Source organism: Crocodylus siamensis, chromosome 14 (assembly GCF_052110815.1).
Source record: "Crocodylus siamensis isolate JL-2025a chromosome 14, ASM5211081v1, whole genome shotgun sequence".
Classification (NCBI taxonomy): Eukaryota; Metazoa; Chordata; order Crocodylia; family Crocodylidae; genus Crocodylus; species Crocodylus siamensis.
This window is the reverse complement of record NC_143408.1, coordinates 6,466,155-6,488,888: the sequence shown is the minus strand read 5'-3', so window position 1 is coordinate 6,488,888 and position 22,734 is coordinate 6,466,155. Positions and strand designations below refer to the sequence as shown.

At 53.9% G+C, this 22,734-nt stretch overlaps 2 protein-coding genes across 3 annotated transcripts; one reads left to right on the top strand and one right to left on the bottom strand.

Moving 5' to 3' along the window:
* Window positions 1-829: 829 nt before the first annotated feature.
* LOC149853281 (uncharacterized) lies at window positions 830-10,765 on the bottom strand. 2 transcript variants are annotated; one of them, XM_090027095.1, is made up of 7 exons: window positions 10,516-10,765; window positions 7,387-7,473; window positions 4,576-4,801; window positions 3,991-4,136; window positions 2,981-3,097; window positions 2,327-2,564; window positions 830-936 (listed from the first exon to the last, which is right to left on the bottom strand). In XM_090027095.1, exons 1-7 carry the CDS (start codon window positions 10,543-10,545, stop codon window positions 932-934), a joined length of 849 nt encoding a protein of 282 aa, XP_089883221.1. In that variant the 5' UTR covers window positions 10,546-10,765; the 3' UTR covers window positions 830-931. The 2 variants fall into 2 exon arrangements, with proteins under 2 accessions (XP_089883221.1, XP_089883220.1); XM_090027094.1 differs by lacking the exon at window positions 10,516-10,765 and adding an exon at window positions 7,562-7,657.
* A 213-nt stretch (window positions 10,766-10,978) lies between these two features.
* Window positions 10,979-11,845, top strand: LOC149853280 (uncharacterized). The gene has a single exon (XM_090027967.1). The coding sequence runs from the start codon at window positions 10,979-10,981 to the stop codon at window positions 11,843-11,845; it is 867 nt and encodes a 288-aa protein (XP_089884093.1).
* The last annotated feature ends 10,889 nt before the right edge of the window (window positions 11,846-22,734 follow it).

Below are 22,734 nucleotides of genomic sequence, written 5' to 3'. Positions count from 1 at the left end.
CTCATTGCAGTAGAGCTTGGGCTGGCTGGAAGAGTGGGGGCAGCAGCATCATAAGAGCCAGTATACAATTGCAAGTGTGCCCTACTAGGATCTGGCCTTCTCACTGGGGCCAGGCCTAAGCTAAGTGCTTATCAAAGGATGCATTTCAAGTCTGGAGGGACCACCGGAGCCACCTAATCAAGGCCGCTGCTCAAAAGCCAGAGAGCCTTACCACATAACCCCTGCATCAGTGCCCAGAACTGGAACCTTAATGAGATCCACCAGCTTGGAGACTTCATGCAACACCGCATCTTTCTCTTGCTCCACTGAGACCTGCTGCTGCCCTGTTTTGCCCCTTAAAGTCTTCCAAGGAGGTAGATGCAAGTTTAAGAGCAGGTTGGACAGACCCTTGGCTGGAATGATTTAGTCAGGGATGATCCTGCCTTGACTTCATGAGGTCTCTTCCAGTCCTGCTTTCTAGTAACCCTCTATGTAAAGCCTTCACCATCCGCTGGACACAGTTTCCAGGGCTTGAAAAGGGAGGAAGTAGGCTATTCCACTGGGACTCGGAAAATAGCTCGCTACGCTCTTTTCAAACACTGAAGTGCTCAGCTCCTACAGCAAGGCGATACGAGGGGGTAAAACAGTAGTGGATTTGTCATCTAGGAGACCCTGGCATAAGTTGCAGGAGGCCCAGCCGCATGCCTCGAGGACTTGGCCGCAACTCCATCATGCCACTTGCTGTATGACCGAGATGCCAGCCCTGAGGTAGGCAGGAATCAAGGACTTTTGGATTCACATGAAAAAGATTTTATTTCAACAATTTCAAAATACAAACGTGAAGTTTGGCAGAAGGTTCATTCAGGACCGAGCGGCAGAATTAGCCAGAGGAGCATTCGGCATCACAGCCACAGCAGGGGACAGCGGTGTGGGCCAGGAGCAATCATCCCATTTATCCTACAGAAGAGGGGAGAATAGTTATTCCAGTGCACCTGCTGGCTGCAATCAGTGCCAAGAGCTGTACTGCACGGTGCAACAAAGGATTTTTGTCGCAATTGCTCAGGAAGTTTGGCTCTTTAGTTCCTAGTAATAGGTTGCAGCTTTTGCAGCAGGTCTATTGAGAGGGAGCATTTAGGGAAGTAGCTGGATCCCATACAAGTTACCAACAGGACACAGATCCATGTTTGGGGACTAGAGGGCACTTAAGTCAGATAAGCCAGTAATGGTGTAGGTCTGGCCCTCTGGATCCAACACAGACAGGTGCAGGCCTGAGATCTGACAATCTTTTAAGTCAGGAGTTTCCAAACTCCAGTGCAGGGGGAGTGTACCTGAAGCCCATGGAAACCTCCGCTTCTGTTCTGGAGCTTGGGGTCCTTTCATATATTAGGAAAGGCGCCTAAAGCCATTGCTTTCCTGAAGAGAAAGCACCTAGGTCTTAAAGGCTTTAGCAGGCAGAAAAGGGAGGCCCCTGGGGGAAGCTGTCTGACACCCCTATGGTTGCAGGACACACATACTCTAATAACTTTTTTGGGAGTCAAAGTCTGCAGGTGACAGTTATATGGATTGATAGGTTGCATCTAGCATCATGGATTCCCTCTTCTACTTGCAATTGAAGTCTACAGGAAACCCTGGGGAGGGGGAGGGCCAGGCCCATCTGCTGGGAAAGGCAGCTTTAGTGGTCTGGGGAGGAGAACTGGAAGGTCAGAGTCCTCTGCAAGAAGGTGGGCTACAATTTTCCTGTTGTCCCTTCAAGGCCTTCTGGCCATGTGTTTTGCCTCTACTGGGATGGAGGTCAAATATCTAAGGACCAGTATGAACTCAGCAAGCAGGCGAAGGGAACTTGTCAAGGTCAGAGCCACTCACCTGCAGGCTAGGATTAAGCAATTCTAGCTTGCCTCACCACAGCTTTGCTCCAATTACTCTTCCTACCCACGTGGGTTCACACCACCCCTCTGGTCACTAGCAGCTCAGAGCCTGCCTGCCCCATCATCGCCCATGCATACAACCATGCAGAGCAACCAAGAGCAGCTGGAAGAATAAATCTGCTGCCACGGGGCACTGCAGCCAGCTTCCTGGCCTCACTCTAGCAATGCAATGGCTCAAGTGACCAGAAGAGCAGTTTCCACCGGTGGGAATTTAGGACCCAGAAAGCTCAGCCTGAAAGTACACATTTGCACTGACAGGCAGCCAGGGGAAGGGAGACAGATGCACCGAAGGCCTCGGGGTACTGGAACACCCGCTTCCTAGATGACATGCCAATGGCTGCACCCCTCGCGGGCAGACTGCCCATTGCATCTCTTGCCCCAGGGAGCAGAGCAGATTCATTTTAGGGGGAAGTCATCCTTACCACTCAGTTCAACCCACTGCTCTTGACTGTCACTGTATCCACTTGCGTGAGCCCACTGCTCCTGAGCACAGCTGCCACTGCTGCTTGCTGCGGCCTGCTGCTCCTGGGCAACCTCATCACCACCATTAGCAGCAGCCTGCTTCTCGGAGGCCTCCTCCCCATGGGTTGGCATAGCTGACTTCTCTGGGACATCCCCACTGGTTGCTGCGGCCTGCACGGTTTCTCCTTTCTGATTCACCTGCAGTCAGGGACACACGCTTAGGCTTCAGTTCGGTGCGGAGCTTGCCCGGAGAAGCAGGCAGTGCTATCCACACTGGGTAGTGCTTCCGCGGTCAGACTAAACCCACCATAAAAAAAAAAAGTGTCAGTCGGAGGTTAGAAAGACAGCCCACCCACTGCAGAGACCCAAGCCATTGCAGCCACCCAGGGCCCAGGAGCCTCTTGCTGTGTTCATGTAGACCAGCGGGCAATGACATTAGGGACCGGCCCCAACGAAGCCAGGGTCCACGCTTGGCTTCACATGCTCCCACAGCCACACGGGCAATGGCCAAACTACAGCCGTGCCAAACCACCACTCGTTAACCTGGCAGCAGGCAACAGCTAGCCTGGCCCAACTGTACGTGCCCCGCGGCCTGGCTGCGCAGGCGCCACTACCTGTGGATTGGGCGATTCCTTCAGCATGACGACCCCATCCTGCTCCTCGAACTCCAGGTCCGTCTCCATTTCATTCTGGGACCTGTACTCCTCACTGTCAGTCTCAGATTTGCTTGGCTGGAAGAGGGAAGGAGGCCAGCTCTGGTCCCAGCTACAGTGGGAAGCAAAGGGGACAGGCTCCTTCAAGGGGCCAGGGGAGGCCTCCAAAGGCACAGAGGCAGCTGGACACCCAGGGCCCTTTGGCTTTGTATGACTAGGGCGCTCTGTTGCCTTTTATGCCATCCGAAAGTCCCCACCTTGGTGAAAGGCTTGAGGGCACAAGGAATTAGTTCCTTTTCAAAGGTCTGCTCATTAAACTGGCTTAGCAGGAGGTCTATGGGCTTCTGCAAAGGTTGTCTCCAATAACACTTGCCGTCTTCAAGGTACCTTTTACATCCCCCACAAGAAAAATCCCTGCTCCAAGGCACTCCCAGTCCAGAAGTTCTCCTTTATCGGTGGCCCATTCTACCCCAGTGCTGCCGCTGAATGACCATGGGTTCATCACAGCCGGGAGGTGGCAATGGATATGGAGCTGCTGGGCAAGTGAAGCATTTTACAGATGTACCATAAAGGCAGCAAGAGGCCATGCTGCCTGGTAGGATCCCAGCTTTGAAGGGGTCACCCCACTTCTCATTTGTGGCACAAGGAGAACCACGTTACCACGTGAGGCTGCAAAGAGAGAAGGCAGAAGCCTTCAGCATTGATGAGGTCATTTGCCATCCCCGGATGGATGGAGCAGGCTGACATACTGAGTCCATCTGTTGACTCATTAGGAGCTGCAAGGGACCCTCGCAAGGACCTCAGTGGCAGCAGACCATTTTTGGGGGAAGGTGAAGGAGGAGGGCTCCGTGTTTCAGGCACGTCCAAGAGCTTCATGACCAAGCAGAGCCATGTTGCCTCTGCACTGGGATTGTGCCATGGCTCTGGCTAACCTGGTATACAGGACTTTCTGCAAAGCAGTTAGCACTTACCTCGTAGGTAGCATCGTTGGGGTCATCCCCCTCCGGCAGCTCTTCATGTAACACCTCCACCCAGGACTGTTGGTCTTCTAGAGCTACATCATCTTGTTTTCTCTTGTTTCCTTTGCCACATGGCTTGACTGGAGTTTTTCGGATTTCTGCAAAGAAGGCAGGGTTCATGCAACCCCCCCCCCCCCCAATGGCAACAACAGGTCCCACTGCATGCATCTCCTCTCCTTAAGCACAGGGACAAAACCCAGATGGCTTCTAGGGTAGAAAGGATTTGCCAGATGGCTTGTAGGCCAGCACGCTGCTGCCAGCTGCACCCGTGTGATGATGGGAGGTCAAGACAACGGGTGCCCGCTAAAGGCTTCGCCACCCCTCGGTGGTCCTGATGGACCTCATGCAAGATGCTCACACATTCCCATGTGGGTCATTCAGCTTTAGCTTTCCTTGCTGTATTGGCATCTGGTCCAGAAGCCGACAGAACACGTGCTCGTGGCCCAGCATGGGGCCTGCGGTAGGGCAAGGTCACGCTGGCCTGCATTCAAGGTGTGGGCCCACCCACACCCCGGCCGGACCGCAGGTAGATCTTACCCTCGGGAATATCGCTCTGACCCAAGCTGCCCGGGGGCAGGTAGCCGAGGGCGTTCTGGAGCCTGCAGGGCACGATGGCGAACAGGAAGCAGGCCAGCCTCCCGAGACGCTTCTTGGCATGCCGCACTGGTCTGCTGGGAGAGGGGGCAGGAGGGTCTCCGCTCCCGATGGTCTCCACAGGGATCGAGAACCCAGCCCAGGCAAACATCTTCTGCAGGAGCTGGAGCTAAGAAGGGTCAGGAAGGTTTGAGACATCAAGCCGTTTGCAATCCTTGAAGGAAACTTTAGGTTCCCTCTGCTCCTTCTCCAGCCGGGAAGAAATACAGCCACCAGGTCCAGCTCTAATCTTACTCATGTGAGATCCAAGCACTCGACAAAGAGAAAACACGAACATCCCAACTGCAAAGCCCCCTTCATGGCTGCGGAGCGCTGTACCGGACACAGCAATCGACTCGCACCCAACAAGCGGCAGGGCCGGGAGCAGAACAAGCGTCTCGGCCCTTTGCCCTTCCCTCGCTTCATTATTGCGAGGAGGCACGATAGGGTCAGCACGAGCCATAACAGCGCAGACTTCACGAGAAGCTTTGCTGCTGTAGGAGCTCAGCTTGTACCAGAATGAAGCCACTTCAGCCGTGTAACTGCATCTTATAGGGCTGGGTTTTTTTGGATCTAGCTCTGAAACTGCCATCTTTAGCCCATAGAGCTGCCCTGGCAACACTTTCTGGCACAGCACATGCATCCTGGGGCAGAATCCCAGGGACTTTGGAGCGCTTTGTACTCTTAAACCACTTGGGTACCTTTATTAAAGGCCAACCCAGCATAGGTGGGACAGAGACCCTGCAAAGCAGGATCAAAGGCAGCAGCTCCAAGGGGCAGGGAGTCTGCTAGGGTCAAAGGATCCCAGCACAGTAAGTGTCCAAAATATTTCTTGAAAGTGTCCAGAGTAGGTACTTGTACCACCTCTGGGGGCGGCGGGGTCTGTTCCAGGCCTTGGCTCCTGCCCAGTGCTGGGGGGTGGGGGGAGCAAGGGGAAAGGGCAGAACAGCAGAATTTTTTGCTTGTGGTTTCACTAGTGCCACCCCCAGCAGTGCCTTGCTCTCTACCCACTTGCTACTCAAGGCCAGCCATTCCTCAGGGACTTGCTCCACCAAAGCCCATGTGGGTGCCTAATCCATTAGCAACTGCCCCCACGCAGGGCAGGCGGCTGGAAACACTCTACAGAGGAGAGGACAGAGCTGGTCACTGGGGGTGATGGGTTCAGGCAAACCCTTGACACGAGCCCTGGCAGCAAGGGGTGGGAGAAGGTGGGGAGGGGGGCAACTATAAGCCAGGCACCATCCCTGGGGTGGCTCAGCCAGCAGCCCTGTGGTCACACTGACACCACTGCTCCAGGCAGCATTTTCAGTCTAATAGTAGCACAGGTGCTAGTAGATCTCAGCAGGAGCACTGCTGTAACTGTTCCCTCCCAAGTACAGTTTGAACAGATTCAATGCAAGAGGTTATTTTTAAATCAGCCCAAGCGCATGATTTCCGGGTGCGTATGGGAGTGCAGTACATGCTGCTCAGAGCAGCAGGAACAGCACTGCCAGGCCAAGTAGAGCAACAGAGCCCCAGGGGGGGTGGGTAGGCAGGCAGCTGCGCCACACATCCCCTTTGCATAGCATTCGTGCATTTGCTAGCCCAGATCGCAGCAGGATAAACACCACCAGCAGAAAAGCCACCGTCTCGGGGGAAAGGTGAGCTGGCTGGAAGCTAGGGGAGCATGCAACCTGGTCATCATACCCAAGCATCCCCACGCTACAGGATGCAGGGGTGTGTTTCAATGCAGTTCAGAGCTGGGAGTGGACCACTGGCTTCCAGCATGCATGGGTCTCATCCACGTGAGCTTCCAGCCCAGATGTGACAAGTCCACATGCCTGGCTACTGTACTCGTACCCCACTGGCCCACACCGCTCTAAGCCAAGAGAGCCCAGCAATCCTGAACCCCAACCCTCCAGGGGCATCTCACAGAGCCAGTCCTCAGCAAATTGCATGAGCTGGTCCCGGCTTTAAGTGCTTGCACTACGAAGGATGCCAACCTGCTTCTGCAACCACCTGTTGCTTTAGATCAGAAGCTGGAGCTGGAGCTTTACATGTCTTGCATCCAAGTCCTGCTGAACACTCACGCAGGAAAGGAGGACGTGGCCAACAATTAAAGACTCCCCCCTACACCAGGAGTGTATGCACAGGAACGCCACACTTGGTGCCCTGGCTAGCTGGCCAGTCTAACCCCAGCTCCACAATGAGAAGCCCCTGGAATTGCTAGTGTACTTCTGTCACAGGATGTGAGGGCTGAACAAGTCAGTATTTGCTGTATAAAAGTTATGCTGGTTAGTGGGAACAGTCAGAAGAAAGAGCCTATTCTTTACAACTCTAGGCTGCCGGGGACGGCAGGGCAGGAGATTTCAAAGCAGTCAGAAGCTTTCCCATAACGCCTTATTTGTGCAGGTGAAGCACCAAGGTCAGCAGGGGGCTAGAAGCAGCATGGTCCTGTCTGCAGACACATCCAAGCTGCTTTACCTGAGCTTGCGCGCACGCTGTAGCCCTCTACCCAGGAGAGAACGGAGGTCAGCACCGGCCTGCCCCTTGCCTCATTTCTCTTTAGGTAGGGCAACACTCTGAGCGTGCTGCTGGCACCCAGGCTGGCTAGGTTCGAGCTAGATTAGTTATTAGAATTGCACTAGTTACACCACCCAGCAACCCCAAGCCCAACCCCCAGCACTCCCCACCCCAGCAGCAAAGGGGGGTGGAGGAAGGATGGGATTTACTTACCAGGGACCTGGCAAGCCCCAGCCGAGCAGCCTGCTGGAAGAACCTCCCGAGCAAGGCTTCAGAGCCAGCCCGCTTGACTACCATCTCCTAAACACAAAGGGGAAGCAGTTGGAGGAGCAAGGCCTCACCTGTAGCAGTTGGATTCCACAGAGCCTCCCCCCATCCCACAACAGACCCCTTTTTCCCCAGGGCTGGTACATGGGGCTACAGGACTGGCTGGCTGCTGCTCCATGGCAAAGAGCAAACTGAGCTGGACAGAAACCTGGCTGAGCCCAGCACCAGCACTTTAGTTACGTATAGGCTCTGATCCAGCTGCTGCTCATTATGTTAAGGAGCTGCCGGTCTTAATTAATCAGTGTGACCTTTCCTTGCAGCCTCATTCTGGTTGTGAACCAGTTCCCCAGATTAGGATGCAATCCTAGAGCTGTTGCTTGCTGGGGGAATAATTCAGCACATGGATCTCGGGGGGATGTGCTTTGGGCCGGACCGCTTGGCACTTGGGCAGCTGCCCTTACCAGAGTGCAGGCGGCATGCAGGGGCAGCCTGGGGCCGTGGGGGGCTTTTATCCCAGTTTATTGCTGGCACAAGGAACTGCACAAGACCTTGAACGCCAGAGAACTGGGCCCAGATTTTCAGAAGCATTTGGATGCCTAAAGATGCAGCCAGGTCCCAAGTGGGATTTACAGTTTGCACTTCTGGGGGCCCAAATGCTTTTAGCAATGCGACCCCTGGTTCTTGCAGGCTGACTTGCTGTGGCAGCAGGGTGGCAGGGGATATGAATTCCTGAGGCCCCTGCATGGCAGGACATGCACCCCATCCTGCCCCGACTTCCTTGAGCATTTGGTTGGGGGCACCCGCCGGGGGGTTGGGGCTGACCGATCCGTGGCTGTAATGAATAAGAGCCATGTCCTTGAGGGAGCCCAAGCCCTGTCCCAGCCTGTGTGGAGACAATTCAGAGGTCCCCCAGATGATCCATGCCTCTCAATTCCCAGCGGATCACTCTGCGATGCTGTAGTCCAGGGGCGGGCAAAGTCCCACGATAGGGAGCGTGGCAGACTCCATTTCCCAGGAACCCCTGCCCATGTTGCTGCAGCTGGTTTTCATGGAGATCCTAGCAGTGGCGGGGCTGGGATAGTGCAAGGCAAGGGTTTCTAAGGAGACCGGCCCCCGCAGTGCTGGCAGGGCGAGCGGCTGGGCAGGGAGCTGCTCCGGGGCCAGGATCTTGCAATGGTGACAGCGTGGTCAGGATCTGCTGCCCACGTGCCACGGGCAGCTCTGCCCCAGCTCCAGATCATGCTGTCACCACTGCAAAATCCCAGCCCCGACCCCGGAGCAGCTCCTCACCCAGCCGGGTGCCCTCCCAGTGCTGCTGGGGCTGGTCGACGTGGAAACCCATGTGCCCCCTGCTCCCCCCCCCAGTCCCACTGCTGCTGGGGTATACATGGAAACCAGCTGCAGCAATGCAGGCAGGGGCTGCTGGGAAATGAAGTCTAGGCACTGCCGTGGATCTGCCATTTTGCCCACCCCTGCTGCTGTCCCAGCAAGAGCAACCGCAGCTGCGGGGAGGTGGGGTTGCTATTCATTATAGCCAGCATGGAGAACGGGAGGGGAGCTGCTCTGGTTCCCTGATGCCTCTGCTGTGCTCAGTTAGCCACTTTGACAGCCCAAGAGGCTCCTCCCAAATGCTGCCTGCAGCTCTCTGTGTTTCCCCAGCTCTTTGACGCCCGGGAGGGTTTAACCCCATGCTGCATGTGCCCCCTACATTTGGGTCCTGGGCTTCAGGCCGAGTCCTCCTCCTTCCCTGCAGTCCTGAGCCCGCAGGGCTGACCCTTTGCAATGATGCACAAGGCTCACTGGCACCGTTTTGCAGCTGGCCTAAACCCAGAGATCAGGAGGAGGCCTGTGAATGGCTCTGTGGACTGGTGAGCATAACATGGGCCATTTCCGCAGCCAACCCTGGTGCTGAGATCGTGCCTCTGTTCCACTTCAGTTAACATGGATTTCAAGCTGGGACTATTGATAGAGCTCCAGGAGGCGACAAGAAGAGCCCCTTTCCTCCCTCTCAGCCCCCAGGCTCTCTCCAGCCAGGCACCGCAGTCTGGGGGGTGAGGGGAGGAGGGGGTTGAGGGAAGCTTGGAAAGGGCGAGGCCAATGGCCACAGGCCTGGCTGCTTGCTGGAGTTTGCCATGCTGTGCGGCCGGCTCTGGTGCGGCACTTCAGAGACGCAAGTGGCCAAGCTGCAAAGTGACCTGGGGACACCCCCGGTTACAGCTGTCCCCACAGCATCATTTCTGCTGCCCCAGTGCCAGCTGGAACTGGAGTGCATAGACGGGAAGAGGCGGATTTTGCTCCAAGGTCATTGAATTTACTCAGATGTCAAGCTGGTTCAGTGCTAACGTGCACATGGGCCAGCCACACATTTGGGGCCTTTATTATTTCATCCAAAAAGGTCCAGAGCCCCAGACCAAGGCCTGTTCCTGCTCCCGTTCCCTTTGAAATCAATGGCAAAAGTCCCCCCGCTCTATCGGTGCAGGATCAGGGCTTAAATCTGCTGGAAAGCACCAGCTGCCCTAGAGGGGAGAGGCTGGAAGGAGCACGAGCAGCCGGCAGGTCTGTCTATCACTGTGGGGCCACGGGCCAGGGCTGCAGCAGGGGCTGAAGTCGAGCTTGCCCTTTCTGCACATTGTTTCCAGTGCAGGAACAGATGAAAAGCAGCCTTGAGGCACCTGCCATAAGTCCAGGCGTCAGGAGCAAACTCTCTCCATAGGCACAGTCCAGTTCTGTGTCTCCGTGCCTGCCTCGGCATGGAAAGAGAAGAATAAAAGACAAAGCCCCTTTGATTTCCAGGTCTCTGCCGGGGCACGCTTGGTTTCTGCACCTGTGGGAGCACCAGGCTGCGACTGAACGGCTGCCCCCCCGCCTCCCCCCGGGCACTTTGTGGACGTTGGCTCTGTTGGTTTCAGGGATGCTGGAGACCGTTCCTTAGCCCGGCATGGAGGCACCGGACGCTGAACAGGAGGGGGAGAGAGACAAAGAGGTCTCAGAAAGAGCCGCTTTAGAAAAATCCCTCCCCTAGCGTGCACGGCCCCTGCTCCCACAACGCCCTGGACCTAAGGAGCAGTGACTCACCCCTGAAAAGCCACCGCTCGATCGATTCATCCTTTCTCCCTCTTTGCAGACGGCTGCAAAGTGCTCTCTGCCTGCCTGCGCTCCACAGCCCCGGGGACCGGCAGCCCTGCCAGTGCCTTGCTATTTCCCCGGCGGTGACAGGAGCCCATCTGCTCAAGTGGCCCTCGTCCGTGCTGCACACGGAGCAGGCAGGCAGCGCGGAGGCGTAGGGATGCGCTCCCCTCCTCTCCTGCCTGCTTCAGCTGCCTCCCCTTTGTACAGGCAGATGATGCATCACCTCGGGGCCGGAGAGAGCAGGTGCAGCCCTGGCTGTCTGGCAGGAGTCATCGCAGAGCGTCACCGCGCGCAGAGCAACGCGGAGAGTATAAATACGAGGCAGCTGCTCTGGAGAGCAGGAGGGGACCGGAGTGCCTGGCTCCAGGGCACCGCAGAGGCAAGAGGCCAGCGCGCTGTCTGCCCGGAGATGTCACTCCAGGCGCACGCGAGCCCTGGCTGCGACTCTCCCCCTGCCGTGGCTTCCCGAGACATCTTCAATTACATGGTGACCCCTGACCGCATCCCGCAGTTCATCATCCCCTCGCTGGACATCCAGGAAGGCCACAGGCTCTTCAGCAAGGTGAAGCCCCGGGCGCAGGGGCAGCCCGAGAGGAAGGCCCGGAGGAGCAGCTCAGACCCCACGGGGAAGATGGCTCATGCTCTGCCCTGCCCCCTCCTAGCCTGCTCCAGCCTGGAGCTGGCTGTCAAGGCGGAGGAGATTTCAGACCCCGTCGCCCGGGCAGCCCTGTCCCTGCCCCACTTGCCCAAGATCACCACCCCGTATGGCTTCGTCACCCTGGGGAAAAGCCCCCAGGTCACCAATGAGGAGGCTTTGTTCTTCCACTTGGACTGTGCTCCTCCCAAGTGTCCTGGCGTGAAACCTCCTGCCCCTGAGAAGCCGGGAAGGCGGAGAGACCCCGAGATGCCCGTGGCCCCGACAGACGGTTGCTCTCGAGCGGCCGGCTGCTTACGAGACTGGCAGCAGCGCCGTGCCCAGCAGACCAGCTGCAGGGGCAGCAACGGGAGCCAGGGCGCTGACCACCCAGCCAGGCCCCTCTTCCCACAAAGACGGTCCAGCCCCGTAAGAAGCAAAGAGGCCATAGGTGTGTCGGGGAGCAGAGAGGCAGAGAGGCTGGAGGGTGAGAGGAAGTCCTTTGAGACGGTCTGTCAAAGGAGCACCTCCAGTCCCGAGCTCCGGGGCACGAAGCCCCAGAGGAACTCGCTCCAAAGGATCCTGAAGAAGCGCTTTGCCCAGCTCAAGCTTCTCAAGTCCATGAACGTCACCCTCCATTGATGCTGCAAAGCAGCTCCAGGGAAGGGGGCTTATCAAAAGCTGGAGGTGGGGGGACGTTATTCCAAACGCGGTCGACTTCCACGTCGTGGCCAGGCCTCCGGACTCGAATGCAAGTGCGTTCAAGTGATTGCTCCATTCAAGTTTGCAACCGCTACAGTGAACCGGTCGGCATGTGCGTGCCCACTGCTGCCCCTGCTGAGAGATTAGAAAGGCTCAGCTGGGTGTCAAAGACCACACGCAAACGGACCGTGCTGTGAATGGTGTGGCCTTGTGTAGGGGGGAGTTTCACCTCTCCCCTTGGCGTTGCTCAGGCACAGTATGGAAGACAGCAGCTCAGCAGCCCTGGGAGAAGCTGGTGTGTATCGGGGGGCGGGCACCCTGCCTCCTTCACATGCACCTTTTCTCTTTGGTTGTCAATTCTGGCATTTGTGTATCAATAAAATATTCGTTTCCAACTTGATCCCTTTGTACGTGATGTCTGTGACGGGCAGCGGAGAGGAGGCTCCTTTGCAAATGGCTCTGGGGGGCTCTATAGAAACAAAGCAAGTTCCTCTTCCAAACCCAGTGGCCAAAGCAAAGTGGTGGCCCAGGCAATGAGCATGCACACTGCCTGGCAAAGGGGCTGGATGTGTACCGTTTGGCGGTTGGGGGTTACCGTCAAACCTCAGTGCTGAGGGGAAAGGGCAAGGGATGCTGACAGTGAAATGCTACCAAATAAGATACAGGCCAGGTACACTGCCCTTCAAAGTCACGGAAACTTCCCTGCTCCTCAGATGATCGATGCACTTTGACTATTTCCCAGGTCACGGCAGGTGTTACTATTCGTTTATGGTGCGGTAGCACCCAGCAGTGCCAGTTCAGGTCAGGGCTGTGTCATGCTGCGCGTCCCTTGAACACAGGACATTCCTCACCCTTAAGAGGAGACAGTGTAAATTGAGTAGCAGAGAAGAATTGTTTTCATCTTCACTTTACAGGTGGGAAAACTGAGGCTCAGGGAGCTTAGGACACAGAGTTGGGAAAGCCCAGAGATGCCAATGGGTGCTCTGCACCCTATTCCCAATGACAGCCAGTGGGAATCACTCTCTGATGCCCCTTAGTGGCTTAGGAAAGCCAATTCAGTGCTAGGCCAGTGTGTTTTCATCAGGTCTGGTAGGCAACAGTGGAGAAGGAATCGATTCACAGAATAGGCGCAGTGCAACAATTGCAGTGGGAGCTTCCCAAAAACACCCAGGGCCTTCAGGACAGCTTCAAGGCTGAATCAAGGGAAATGCAATCACTTTAAACAAGCATAACTCCTTTTTGCATCCACCCACATCCCTCTCACACACATTCTGCTGCGAGGGAGGTCTGGGACTCAGACATTTATTATTAAGCGTCAGCTACATACAGTAAAAGCTGTACCTACTGTTCTGCCCTGATCCGGGTGTCTCCAGCTGCCGATAAACCTGCCTGTATCTCAAGGGAACAGAAGGCTATACTGGAAGCAAATTCTTCCCCCCACAGTCATAGGCTAGGGACAGTCATTCAAAAAGCCTGAGCCTGAATTGATTCAATCTTTGCAGGCTTGTTTAACTTGGCTGGGCTTAATCAGTTTGTAACCATACAGACATCCCCTCTGGACCAAAAAATGAAGGCACATGCCTGCAGTGGCTCAGGCTAGAACCTGGGGGGTGCTAGAGCAGCCCTCCATTCCCTTCCATTGTGCTGAGCTGAGGTGGGGTGGGGAGCATGGCCAGGCCCTTGCAGGAGGCTCTGATTAGGGAGGGCCCCCTACCCCCACCCCCCGCCTGATCAGTGAGGGAGCCAGCAGGGGTTTACACCGTATTTACCACCCCATCACCAAAACAAAAGGATCTCTTATTAGTTCTAGCTCTTCTTAAACAACTTGTTCCAAGGAAGGAAGGACATTACCAACTACCTGTTGATTAGCTCCAAAGAGCCCTAAGCCTGTCCTGTCTCCCTCTGTCTGGTCTCCCACAGCATGGACCATAGCCAGCATGTGGTCTGCTAATGTTGAGAGGTGTTGGTGAAAGGCAGAGGGGATGGGGGATCCTGCTTAGCAGGGTGTGGTGCGGGGAGGTGGGGAACAGGGGGAAGCCAGGCAGATGCCTGCAGTCTGTGCCGAGCTCCAGCCAGGGAGCAGAGGGGAGGGGCCAGCTCTGCTGTGGAGCAGAGAGCCCTGCCCAGCCCAGCCCAGCCCAGCCCAGCCCAGCCCAGCCCAGCCCAGCGAGCATCCCGGGATGCTGGGGGAGTCCAATTTAATTTAAACCAGGTAGGGGTCTGGGACAGACATTGCATAAACTGGTTTGACCCAAATCAGTTAAGTCTGATACTACATTCAACCAGGTTTATCCCAAACTGATTTCAACCATTTTCAAACCAGTTTATGTGCACCAAACATCTTTCTGTTACAGGTTTAAACCTGTTTCTGATCACTTAAAGCTCTTTATATGTCATGTCTGTCCCTAGCCATAGTGCTGCCCAGTCTGGAAGCTACAGGACAAAATGGCAGCAGCCTAGAGAGACAGTTTGCAGTCTGAGGTGACCCATGGAAAGACACTGGCTTAGACCACAGATGCACTTACCCCAGGGAGCCTGTCTCCACTGGCTTGGCTCTGGAGAGGGCAAGGAAGAGGCAAGCATGGGATGCTGGTTGTTTCAACAGGAGCAGTAATGTTTGTTTTCTGGTTCTAGTTGTCACCTCATACACTGCTGCATAGTTTCTTTTAAAAGCAAAACCTTGTGATATTAAAGGAAAAGCTTTTGCCGTCAGCAATGTTTCGGGTTAATGTGGCAGCGCTTTCCAGGTCACCAGAGCAGGGCCCGGCGCCACCTCCATTACCGCGCTCAGGGCTTCTGTGCTCTTCCTAGGAACCTGCTGAGGGCTGGAGTCTGGGGAGTTGGCCCTTGTCCACAGCACATCCGAAAAACACCCTGTATCCATGCGGCTTGGGCCAGCGTGGGGTTAGCCAAGGAGTTTCAGATAAGGGGTCTCTGATGCTGGAGGGGAGCAAGGTGCCAGCGCCTAGTAACTGGGCTTCTGAATGGGCAGTTAGGAACCCTGGATCGTGTTTCTAACTCTGCATAGACCTCGCAGGTGCCTGTGGGTAAGTCACTTCCCTGTTCCCTGCCTCAGTTTCCTCTTCAGCCTTATGTGTCATGACTGTCCCTGTGCCTCTCACGAAGGGTCAACACAGTCCCCAGGGTGGGGGTTGGTGGGTGCCTTACACGGACCATTCCAAAGTAAGCAATAATAAAGATAGCACCGTGCCCTACCACCTTGCGCGAGGACAAAGTGAGTCCTGGGGACGCCAGAGAGTGTGATGTTATGGAGTATGCAAAAGGGGATCCCGTTTCAGAGTAAACATTTCCAGATCATCTAAGCTTCAGCTATGCTGTAAGTCTTGCCCAATAACCACGAGTGTGTGCATTAAAAGGCACAGGGTGGCAGGGGAGCGATTTCAGGTGAGTCTGTGCAGTTAGAAAGGGAACCAAAACCAGGCCTATAACACACAATTAGCCGCAGCCTTTGCTTTGGGGAGTCCAGTCACTGCCAGGCCAGAGCCCATGCTACTATGGAAGGGCAGATGCAATGGGGACGGGGGTGAGGGCCCTGTCGCCCATGAATGCCCGTGTGGTGCTATGCAGCGCCATGCTGAACCTCCCACGCAGCATGGTCACGGCGCTCAGAGACCTACTCTACCTTGACCCATCCCAGGGCAATGTCTGGATCCAGCTGTTACTAAGGGCAGCTCCATTGCATAGTCCATGGAAGCATCTTCCTATCAGACCATTTCTCTGCATTCCCCATGTTACAGGACCTCTTTCTCTCTTTTTCTTTGCTGCTGTAGTTTTCCAAGAGAGGCACTGGGGCTAATTCTCCACTTGTTTTGGCTGGTGACACACCAGTGAAAGCCTTGGTCCACGGTCATTTGAAATGAAAGCCAGAGCCTGGGCATTAGGACTGGGATCCTATCTCCCATTCTGCCTGTCTCCCACCATGCGGCCTCGATCAAGTCACGAGAACCGGGTTTTTGTGTCTACAGACACAGGATAATATTTCCCTGCTTCACAGGTGGGTTGGGGAGCTTAATTCATTCTTGTTCCTAAGACATTATGAGATCCTTGAATGAAGGTCCTGAGCGAAGGACAAAGTATTACGCTTCTGATGATTAGAGCAGGGCTTGGTGCAAGGCTCAGCTCTTTCCCCGGGCTTGCCAGAGAAGGGATTATCAGTCTTGAGGGAATCACAGAAAAAAGGGCTCATTTGAAATGGGAGCCACGGGAATCCTCCCCTGACAGGCACAACGCATGTGTTAGCAAGCACAGGAACAGTCCCTGGCAGCAGCGCAGAGCAAAGACTTTTTCACAGCTAAAATCTCCCTCTGTGTGTCTTGCCAGCCTGTCACATTACTGTCAGTATGGCAATATGTGTAAAGGAAGCCTGCCACCCAAACCTAGAATGTGCCTCCGTGATATATAGGAGCACACTCTCTTTTATCTTCTGCAAAAACCCAATCCTTTTTAAACAAAGGCAACAAGCTTCCTGGATGCAACCGTGATGGATACTACCGAAATGCCTAGATTAAAAATAACAATAATAGGAATAATGAATGATTATTCATCGTGATCATAATATATCTTCCAAACCCTGTTTCCATCTGACTCATGTTTTGTCCTAATGGGTATAGACTGCAGAAAATCTCATAGCTAATTACCCGTATCCAGCTTCATATGCTTTGATCTTGGTGATTTTCCATCCATCCGTGGGCACAGCAAGGCATAGTTTGAGAAGTAAATGCGTAAGACCTGCAGTGCAATTTGCATGCAAGAGGCTGGGTTTTCCAATGCTCAGCAGCACTCAGCTGGGTGACACGTTGTCACAGCAGCTCAGCACCCCCGGTGCTGGCGTGTCCTCACCATCTAACTGCTGGTGTAGGTGCCTTGCTGGGAGTTGGGATCTGGAAAAACTGTCTGGGGGAGGTTAGGGATCTGAAAATTCAGATTGCAGAGCTGTGTGTCGAAGGCTGGCACAGCTCTTGATCTTAATGTTTCCTGCTGAAGTCAGGAAAGGAGTCAAAATAGAATCAGGGGCTTCAGGACCAGTCTCCCAGATACTGCAAAGTCCAGAAGTTTAATACAAAAAGGGATTTGTGTAAATCAGTTCCTGCCATCTCCCACAGCATCCATCCAGGCTGATACTGTTAGAGTAGATATTTTTTGCTTAGAGAATGCCAGAGAAGCACATCTGTAAATACTGATTAATGCATTAATACTGTGTAATAGGCCTGTGTGAAGTGTCTAGTATTCGCTTCGGATTGGACCAATTTGGGGGACAGCAATTCGACTTGGTGATTCGAATCACTGTCCTGAATCGATTCAGCCGAATCTGATTCGGAGGTTTGGCTGCTGCAGCTTCCTCCAGCTTTGGAGAGCTTCAAATCTATTCAGACCTTTTTATTGGTTCAGTTTGGATTTGGAGATTCAGCCACTGACTCAGGCCGAAGCTCCCCCGAATCAAATCACCACCCAAAGTTTTGCACAGCCCTACTGTGTAAGCATTAATTTATGGCACCTATTACTGTGGTCACCTTATAGCTTGAAAAGTTTAAATGGGCTTCCCCTTGCAGCACCTCTGTGGAAGAGGAAAGTGCTAAAAGCCTCACTTCACAGGGAAACCAGGGCACAGGAGGGTAAAATAACTTGCCCAGGCTCATACAGGAAGTCGCAACATAGCCAGCATGTGAAGCCGGGTCTCCTAATACTAAAGTCAGTGCTCTAGTCACTGAGGTCTCCTACCTCTCAAGTGTGGGAGGAAAAGGCTTTCTGTGTCCTGAGCAGGGTGGGGCTTCCCTGGACAGCTTGCAACCTTTTTCTTTATTGCTAGTGATGCAAGAAGTTAGGAAGCTGCTAACCTTTGGAATAACTCCCCCGGGGTGTGCAGAATCCCCCAGAACAGGGGCAGGCAATGTTTTTTGGCTGGAGTGCCAAAAAACCCACAATGTCTACCTTGGAAGGTCCTGGAGTGCCGACATGCCGGAGCCCAGAGCAGCTGTTTGCAGCCTCCCGGCTGCAGTCAGCCCACGGAGCAGCTTGCAGCCTCCCAGCCGCCTGCTGGGAGCAGCCTGAGCTCCGCGGCTGGCAGCAGCTGCTTTAGAGCCCAGGACGGTGGTTGTGTGCCAAGCAAAATGCCATACTTGGCACGCGTGCTGGGGTTTGCTGACCCCTGCCCTAGCACTTCCAGTCTTTTTGTCACATGTACAAGCGCCCTTGTTAGGTCAGTCTAGTTCAAACAAAATGACTGGAAGAAGTTCAAGGCATGAGGTCAGACCAGAGGTTATCCCCTTTTAGCCTTCAAAAGCAAGACTCTTCCTGTTGTGCCATGGGGAAAAGTCACTGATGTGCTAACTTAAGGCTTTCTTTTGCTCTCCCATCAGGATGAAGCAAGAATATTTCTGCTGATGATGTAGAACATCAGATTATTATGAGACTATAGGAGCTGAAAGTTGCAGGTAGCCAGTTGAAGTGTTTTTGAAAGCTCAGAGCTTCCTGATTTACATTGATTCAAACTGGCTGCTGAGAAAAGACAAAGAAAATATTAAGGAGCTTTACGCTATTTAAATAAATCCCTTTCCTCTTGCAATTAGTTCAGTTTCACTTCCAGGCCTGTGATGTTAGAATGCTATCTAGTTCCCAGTCTTTCTGGTGAAAATATAAGCAAAGGCAGAAAAAACCCCTTTAATTTAAAACAGTCAAATGACACAAATGTTGAGGCTTTCATCTTACACCCAGAAGAAGCAGAAGTGCACGTGAGAAAGCTCCCCGGTGCTTTGTCTGTTCTAGGTCCCCCGTAAACCAGGCTTGGTGGTGGGACACGTCTTTGTTTACACACAGGGACAGAAATTTTTGGTCGTCAAGCTGACTGTTCTTGCCTCAATGCCAAGAGTCTCTGAGATGACACTGGGTGCCCAGCTCAGCACCCCTCAGCCTCCACGAAGGCTCGCAGCACTCGGCCTCTGAAATCCGGCCTCTTTAAGATATGTCAGACTGGGCCCCCAGCATCACTGGTCAGGTCAGAGAGTCCGGATGTGGGCTGGGGTAACTCCACCATGTTGTATGTGTGGCAGGAGGGGCTGTGATGGGGCGTACGGCCCAGCTGCGCAGGCTGGGATGTGGGGAGGAGGTCTGCCTGGAGACGTGACTGAGCTGGACAAGAATGGAAGTGCAAAGGGTGGGCTCACGTGTGCCTCCTCTCTATCTCTTCAGCAATGGCCCCTTCTATAAAGTCCAGGGAAATCATAGCTGGGAGACAGACGGGCAATGGAGGGGGCTGCTAACCTAACAGCCTTTTCTTCCTGCTGCCTCTCAATGTTTCCATGGAGAGCTCTGCCATACGGAGATCAATCCAGACCCTCTGTCTTTGCCAGCTCCTGAGCCTGCCGGGTGAGATAAGCCCCCGGGGTCCCTTCAGTTGCACAACCCCTCTTCCAGCTCGGTGGTGGTAGAAAGGTCACATTATGCCTATGGGACAAGCTGGTATGTGCAGACATTGTAAACAGGTATTGTTCAGGAGGCAATACGGGGGCGTATGGCATCCCACTTGGAGCTCTCATCGCTTCCCCAGTGTCTCCTGATGCAGCTCTCATCTCCAGATTGGAGGTATTGTCCTTCTTTGGTCTGGAAGATAAAAGCTTCCCCCCACTCACTCTCCATTTTGCTCTTCCTGCTGAGGGCTTCAACATCAGTCATACAGAGCTCTCGGGGGTCACGGGGCTTGTTCTGTTGAGCTCGGTGAAACTTTGCTATGTTAACTTAACAAGGATCCAACGCCGTGTCATGTACAAATGCCCATAAATACAAATATCTGGGGGTGAGGTGGGGTGGGGAGGTGGGGGTCGATGTTTGGTTTGTTAATGTTTCCCCCTCTATCCTTGCCCACACCACATAGTGTGGGTGCAGGAGCAGCTGATGTTGCTGTATGGGGGTAGACAGCAGAAAGCTTGTTTCTCATGCCAGCCTGACATGGCTTAGCCAAGGCTACACCCCAAGTCCATGCTTTTGGTCACAGGGGACAAGTTAGGGACATACAGACACATACAGTGGAGCTGACTGCGTGCAAGTAGCAAAATCCTGTGTTGTCTCTCTTCAGCCAGGTGTCTTCAGCTCATATGAGTGAGTTTGAGCTTCCTGATCCCTGAGCAAAGAGCTCGAGTCAGGGTTTATCGCTGTGTTCAACAGCAAAGCTGGTCCAACAACAGCACCCATCAAACGCATCCTCTCCCATCCCTGCAGAGCCATTGTGCACCAGCCACTGAGCTACTCGAGGCAGGCATGCAAGGTCCAAAACAAAGAAGTCAACTTGTGCTGGACTGGCTCTTCCCCCAGAAGAGCAACAGATTCTCAGCGGCCATCACCAGCTTTCCTAGGCCCCTCTGCCAGTTTCCACTAGCACTGGAAGTGGAAGCATCCATGTTAACTGGGTCTTGAAATCATTAAAACCCACCTAAAAGCAGGAATCATCAGCTCTGGTGGGATCGCGGAGGTTAGGATGGCGTGGGTGAGGTGTGGGAATACAGGGGGCTTTGCAGAGCAGGCCCAGTGCAGAAAGCCAGGAATAACATTCCTTCAGAGCGGTGCCCACCCCCCCTCGCCAGAGAAAGCAGTCATCTCTGTAAGCTATTATGGAACCTGTTGAGTACTTGGTACCTGCTATTGAATCCAGACCCTTATTATTATATCATCAATTTTTCACAGCGCTTTCTAGGGCACTGGGACAGGGCCAGCCTCCGCCTCTCTGCAGTGCCACAATTGGGCGTTATTGTTGTTCATGTAACAAGATCCTGGCTCCATTCTTCCTGACCCTCTTGGGTAGTCTTTTCCGGCAGTCGACAAGACAGGGTCTCCATGTGCCCCTCACAGGATGTCTTGTTACAAGATGTTTCTGGCTGAGAGCTTGGCTTCCTTGGCCTCTGCATTATTCAGCCACACTTGGCTCTACTAAAGAGGTGCTTGGGTATGGAGCACCCTCTGGCTGCTGCACCTTGGGAGCTTGCGATCAGCGCTGACAAGGCTTTGGGAGAGGAAGATTAGGATCCACCACAGTGTCTGGTGGACGTGACCTGGATTGAAGCAGAGAACCCTTTGGGCTTGAGGACGCTGTTGTTCAGGGGTCCCTTGTCCCTGCAGAGGTCATGGAAAGCTCTCACTGGGTCACCACCACACCACCTCTTTCGTTATAGCTAGCACTCAGGCTGGTCCCAAAATTTACAGCAAGGGTGGAGTGGACACGTGTGCGTTAGGGTCTCAGCATGGAAAAAATTAAAAAATGCCACACAGTGGGTGCGTTTACACGAGACACTTACTGCGCATTACTGTGCAGTAGCACATCACAGCACAAACCATGCTAATAGCCTACCGCGCAGTGTTATTAGGCTAATGCACAGTAAATGTCACTAAATAACCATGTGCTGGCGCTACCGTGCAGTAACTCTAGGTACCATGCATTTTGCTGGTATTTTATTAAGCAAGTACTAAGCAAAATGTGCAGTATCTAAGGCACATTAATGAACGTGTAGACATGCCCTGTTTGATCTGGTCCAACCCTTGAGCTTCTCAAAACAGGATCCCTGCAATATAACGGCACTTGGCTAATGCTCAGCCCCTTTTGTCAGGAGCTCTCAAACTTCTTTGTAAAAAGAGGGAAAACGGAGGCAAAGAGAAGCGAGGTGACTTGCCCAGGACCGCAAAGCGCGTCATCTCCCAACACAGGAGTGAATCCAGGTCGCCTGACTCCCATCCACTGCGGGTCGCTCATAAATATTTCACGGTATTCCTCAGCTATCTCAGTGCCAACTCCCACCGCGCCTGGGAGTGTTTTCAGCTGTTCCTGTTGAATGCTGTGGGTGGATGGTGAAGTCTGCAGGCTTCATTGGTCCCCTGATGCTTTCTACGATAATAATTTATGAGGTGGTTTCGATTTAATCTCCTTCTCTGCCGGCAGGATGTTTATGAGCCGATAGAAACTGCCTCATTTATTTGTTGTTCACATTTATTCAATTAAGGCTTTTTCCCTATTCTGGGGAGTGCTGGTAAATATTTGGACGTCCAGCTGTGACCCTCGGCTGCGATTGGTTTAGAGCAGTCACATAATATCTCCTGCCTGGCTGAGCCACGTGAGTCTTTGCAGGTCACGTGGTAGCAGGTGCTGTTGTGCACAGCTGCAATCTCCTAGAGAAATAGCATCTGCCTCCACTCCCCTCCTCCGGTGAGCAGAGGCACCAGTTGGCAGCTGCGTCCCACAAAGGGCACGTTCACGTGTACGCAGCATCTGTCCCTCCGGCATTTAATTCAAAGGGAACGTAGACACCAAACCTGGAGAATTTGCCTAGCTCAGATGTAAAGGAGGAATTTCAGGTGCGTGCCATCCCCTCGTGGCTCAGGCTCTAGGGTGCTCTTAGACAGGGCCCAACTGCTCTTCAGGAGGGATGAGGAAGCTGACATTTCATTGCTTTTCAAGCAGCTCCTCTTCTTGAACTTTATTTGAATGCATCTGGAGATACGGGGTAGAGGACACAGGTGGGAGGCCCTATTCCTGTGAAACGGCTGGCGTGCAGGGGTGCACGATGCTGCGGGCGTGCACCTGAGCTCTCTTGTGGAGGCCAGAGCTGATGAAAAGGTGTCGCCACGTCTCTTCCATACGAACAATAAGGAAACGGGCCGAGCTGAGCGCAGGCCACAGCAATAGCTGGGTTGGGATGTTCTGCAAGCTGGAGCTGTATGGGCCTGCTGCAAATAGTGCCCGCAATCAGGCAGGGGTGTGGACAGGCCCAGACCCCAGGGCTGTTTTGAATCTGAACTGGCTGGCAGGCTCAGGAGCCACATGGGGTGAG

What these genes read in the sequence shown, in the direction of transcription:
- LOC149853281 (XM_090027094.1), bottom strand. Translation starts at nt 7,618, where the DNA reads ATGGAGCAGCAGCCAGCCAGTCCTGTAGCCCCATGTACCAGCCCTGGG. An exon ending in TCAGAGCGATATTCCCGAGG is followed by an intron (nt 4,137 to 4,575) that starts GTAAGATCTACC and finishes CCTTCTTTGCAG; the next exon opens with AAATCCGAAAAACTCCAGTC. An exon ending in AGGAATCGCCCAATCCACAG is followed by an intron (nt 2,565 to 2,980) that starts GTAGTGGCGCCT and finishes CCCTGACTGCAG; the next exon opens with GTGAATCAGAAAGGAGAAAC.
- LOC149853280 (XM_090027967.1), top strand. Translation starts at nt 10,979, where the DNA reads ATGTCACTCCAGGCGCACGCGAGCCCTGGCTGCGACTCTCCCCCTGCC.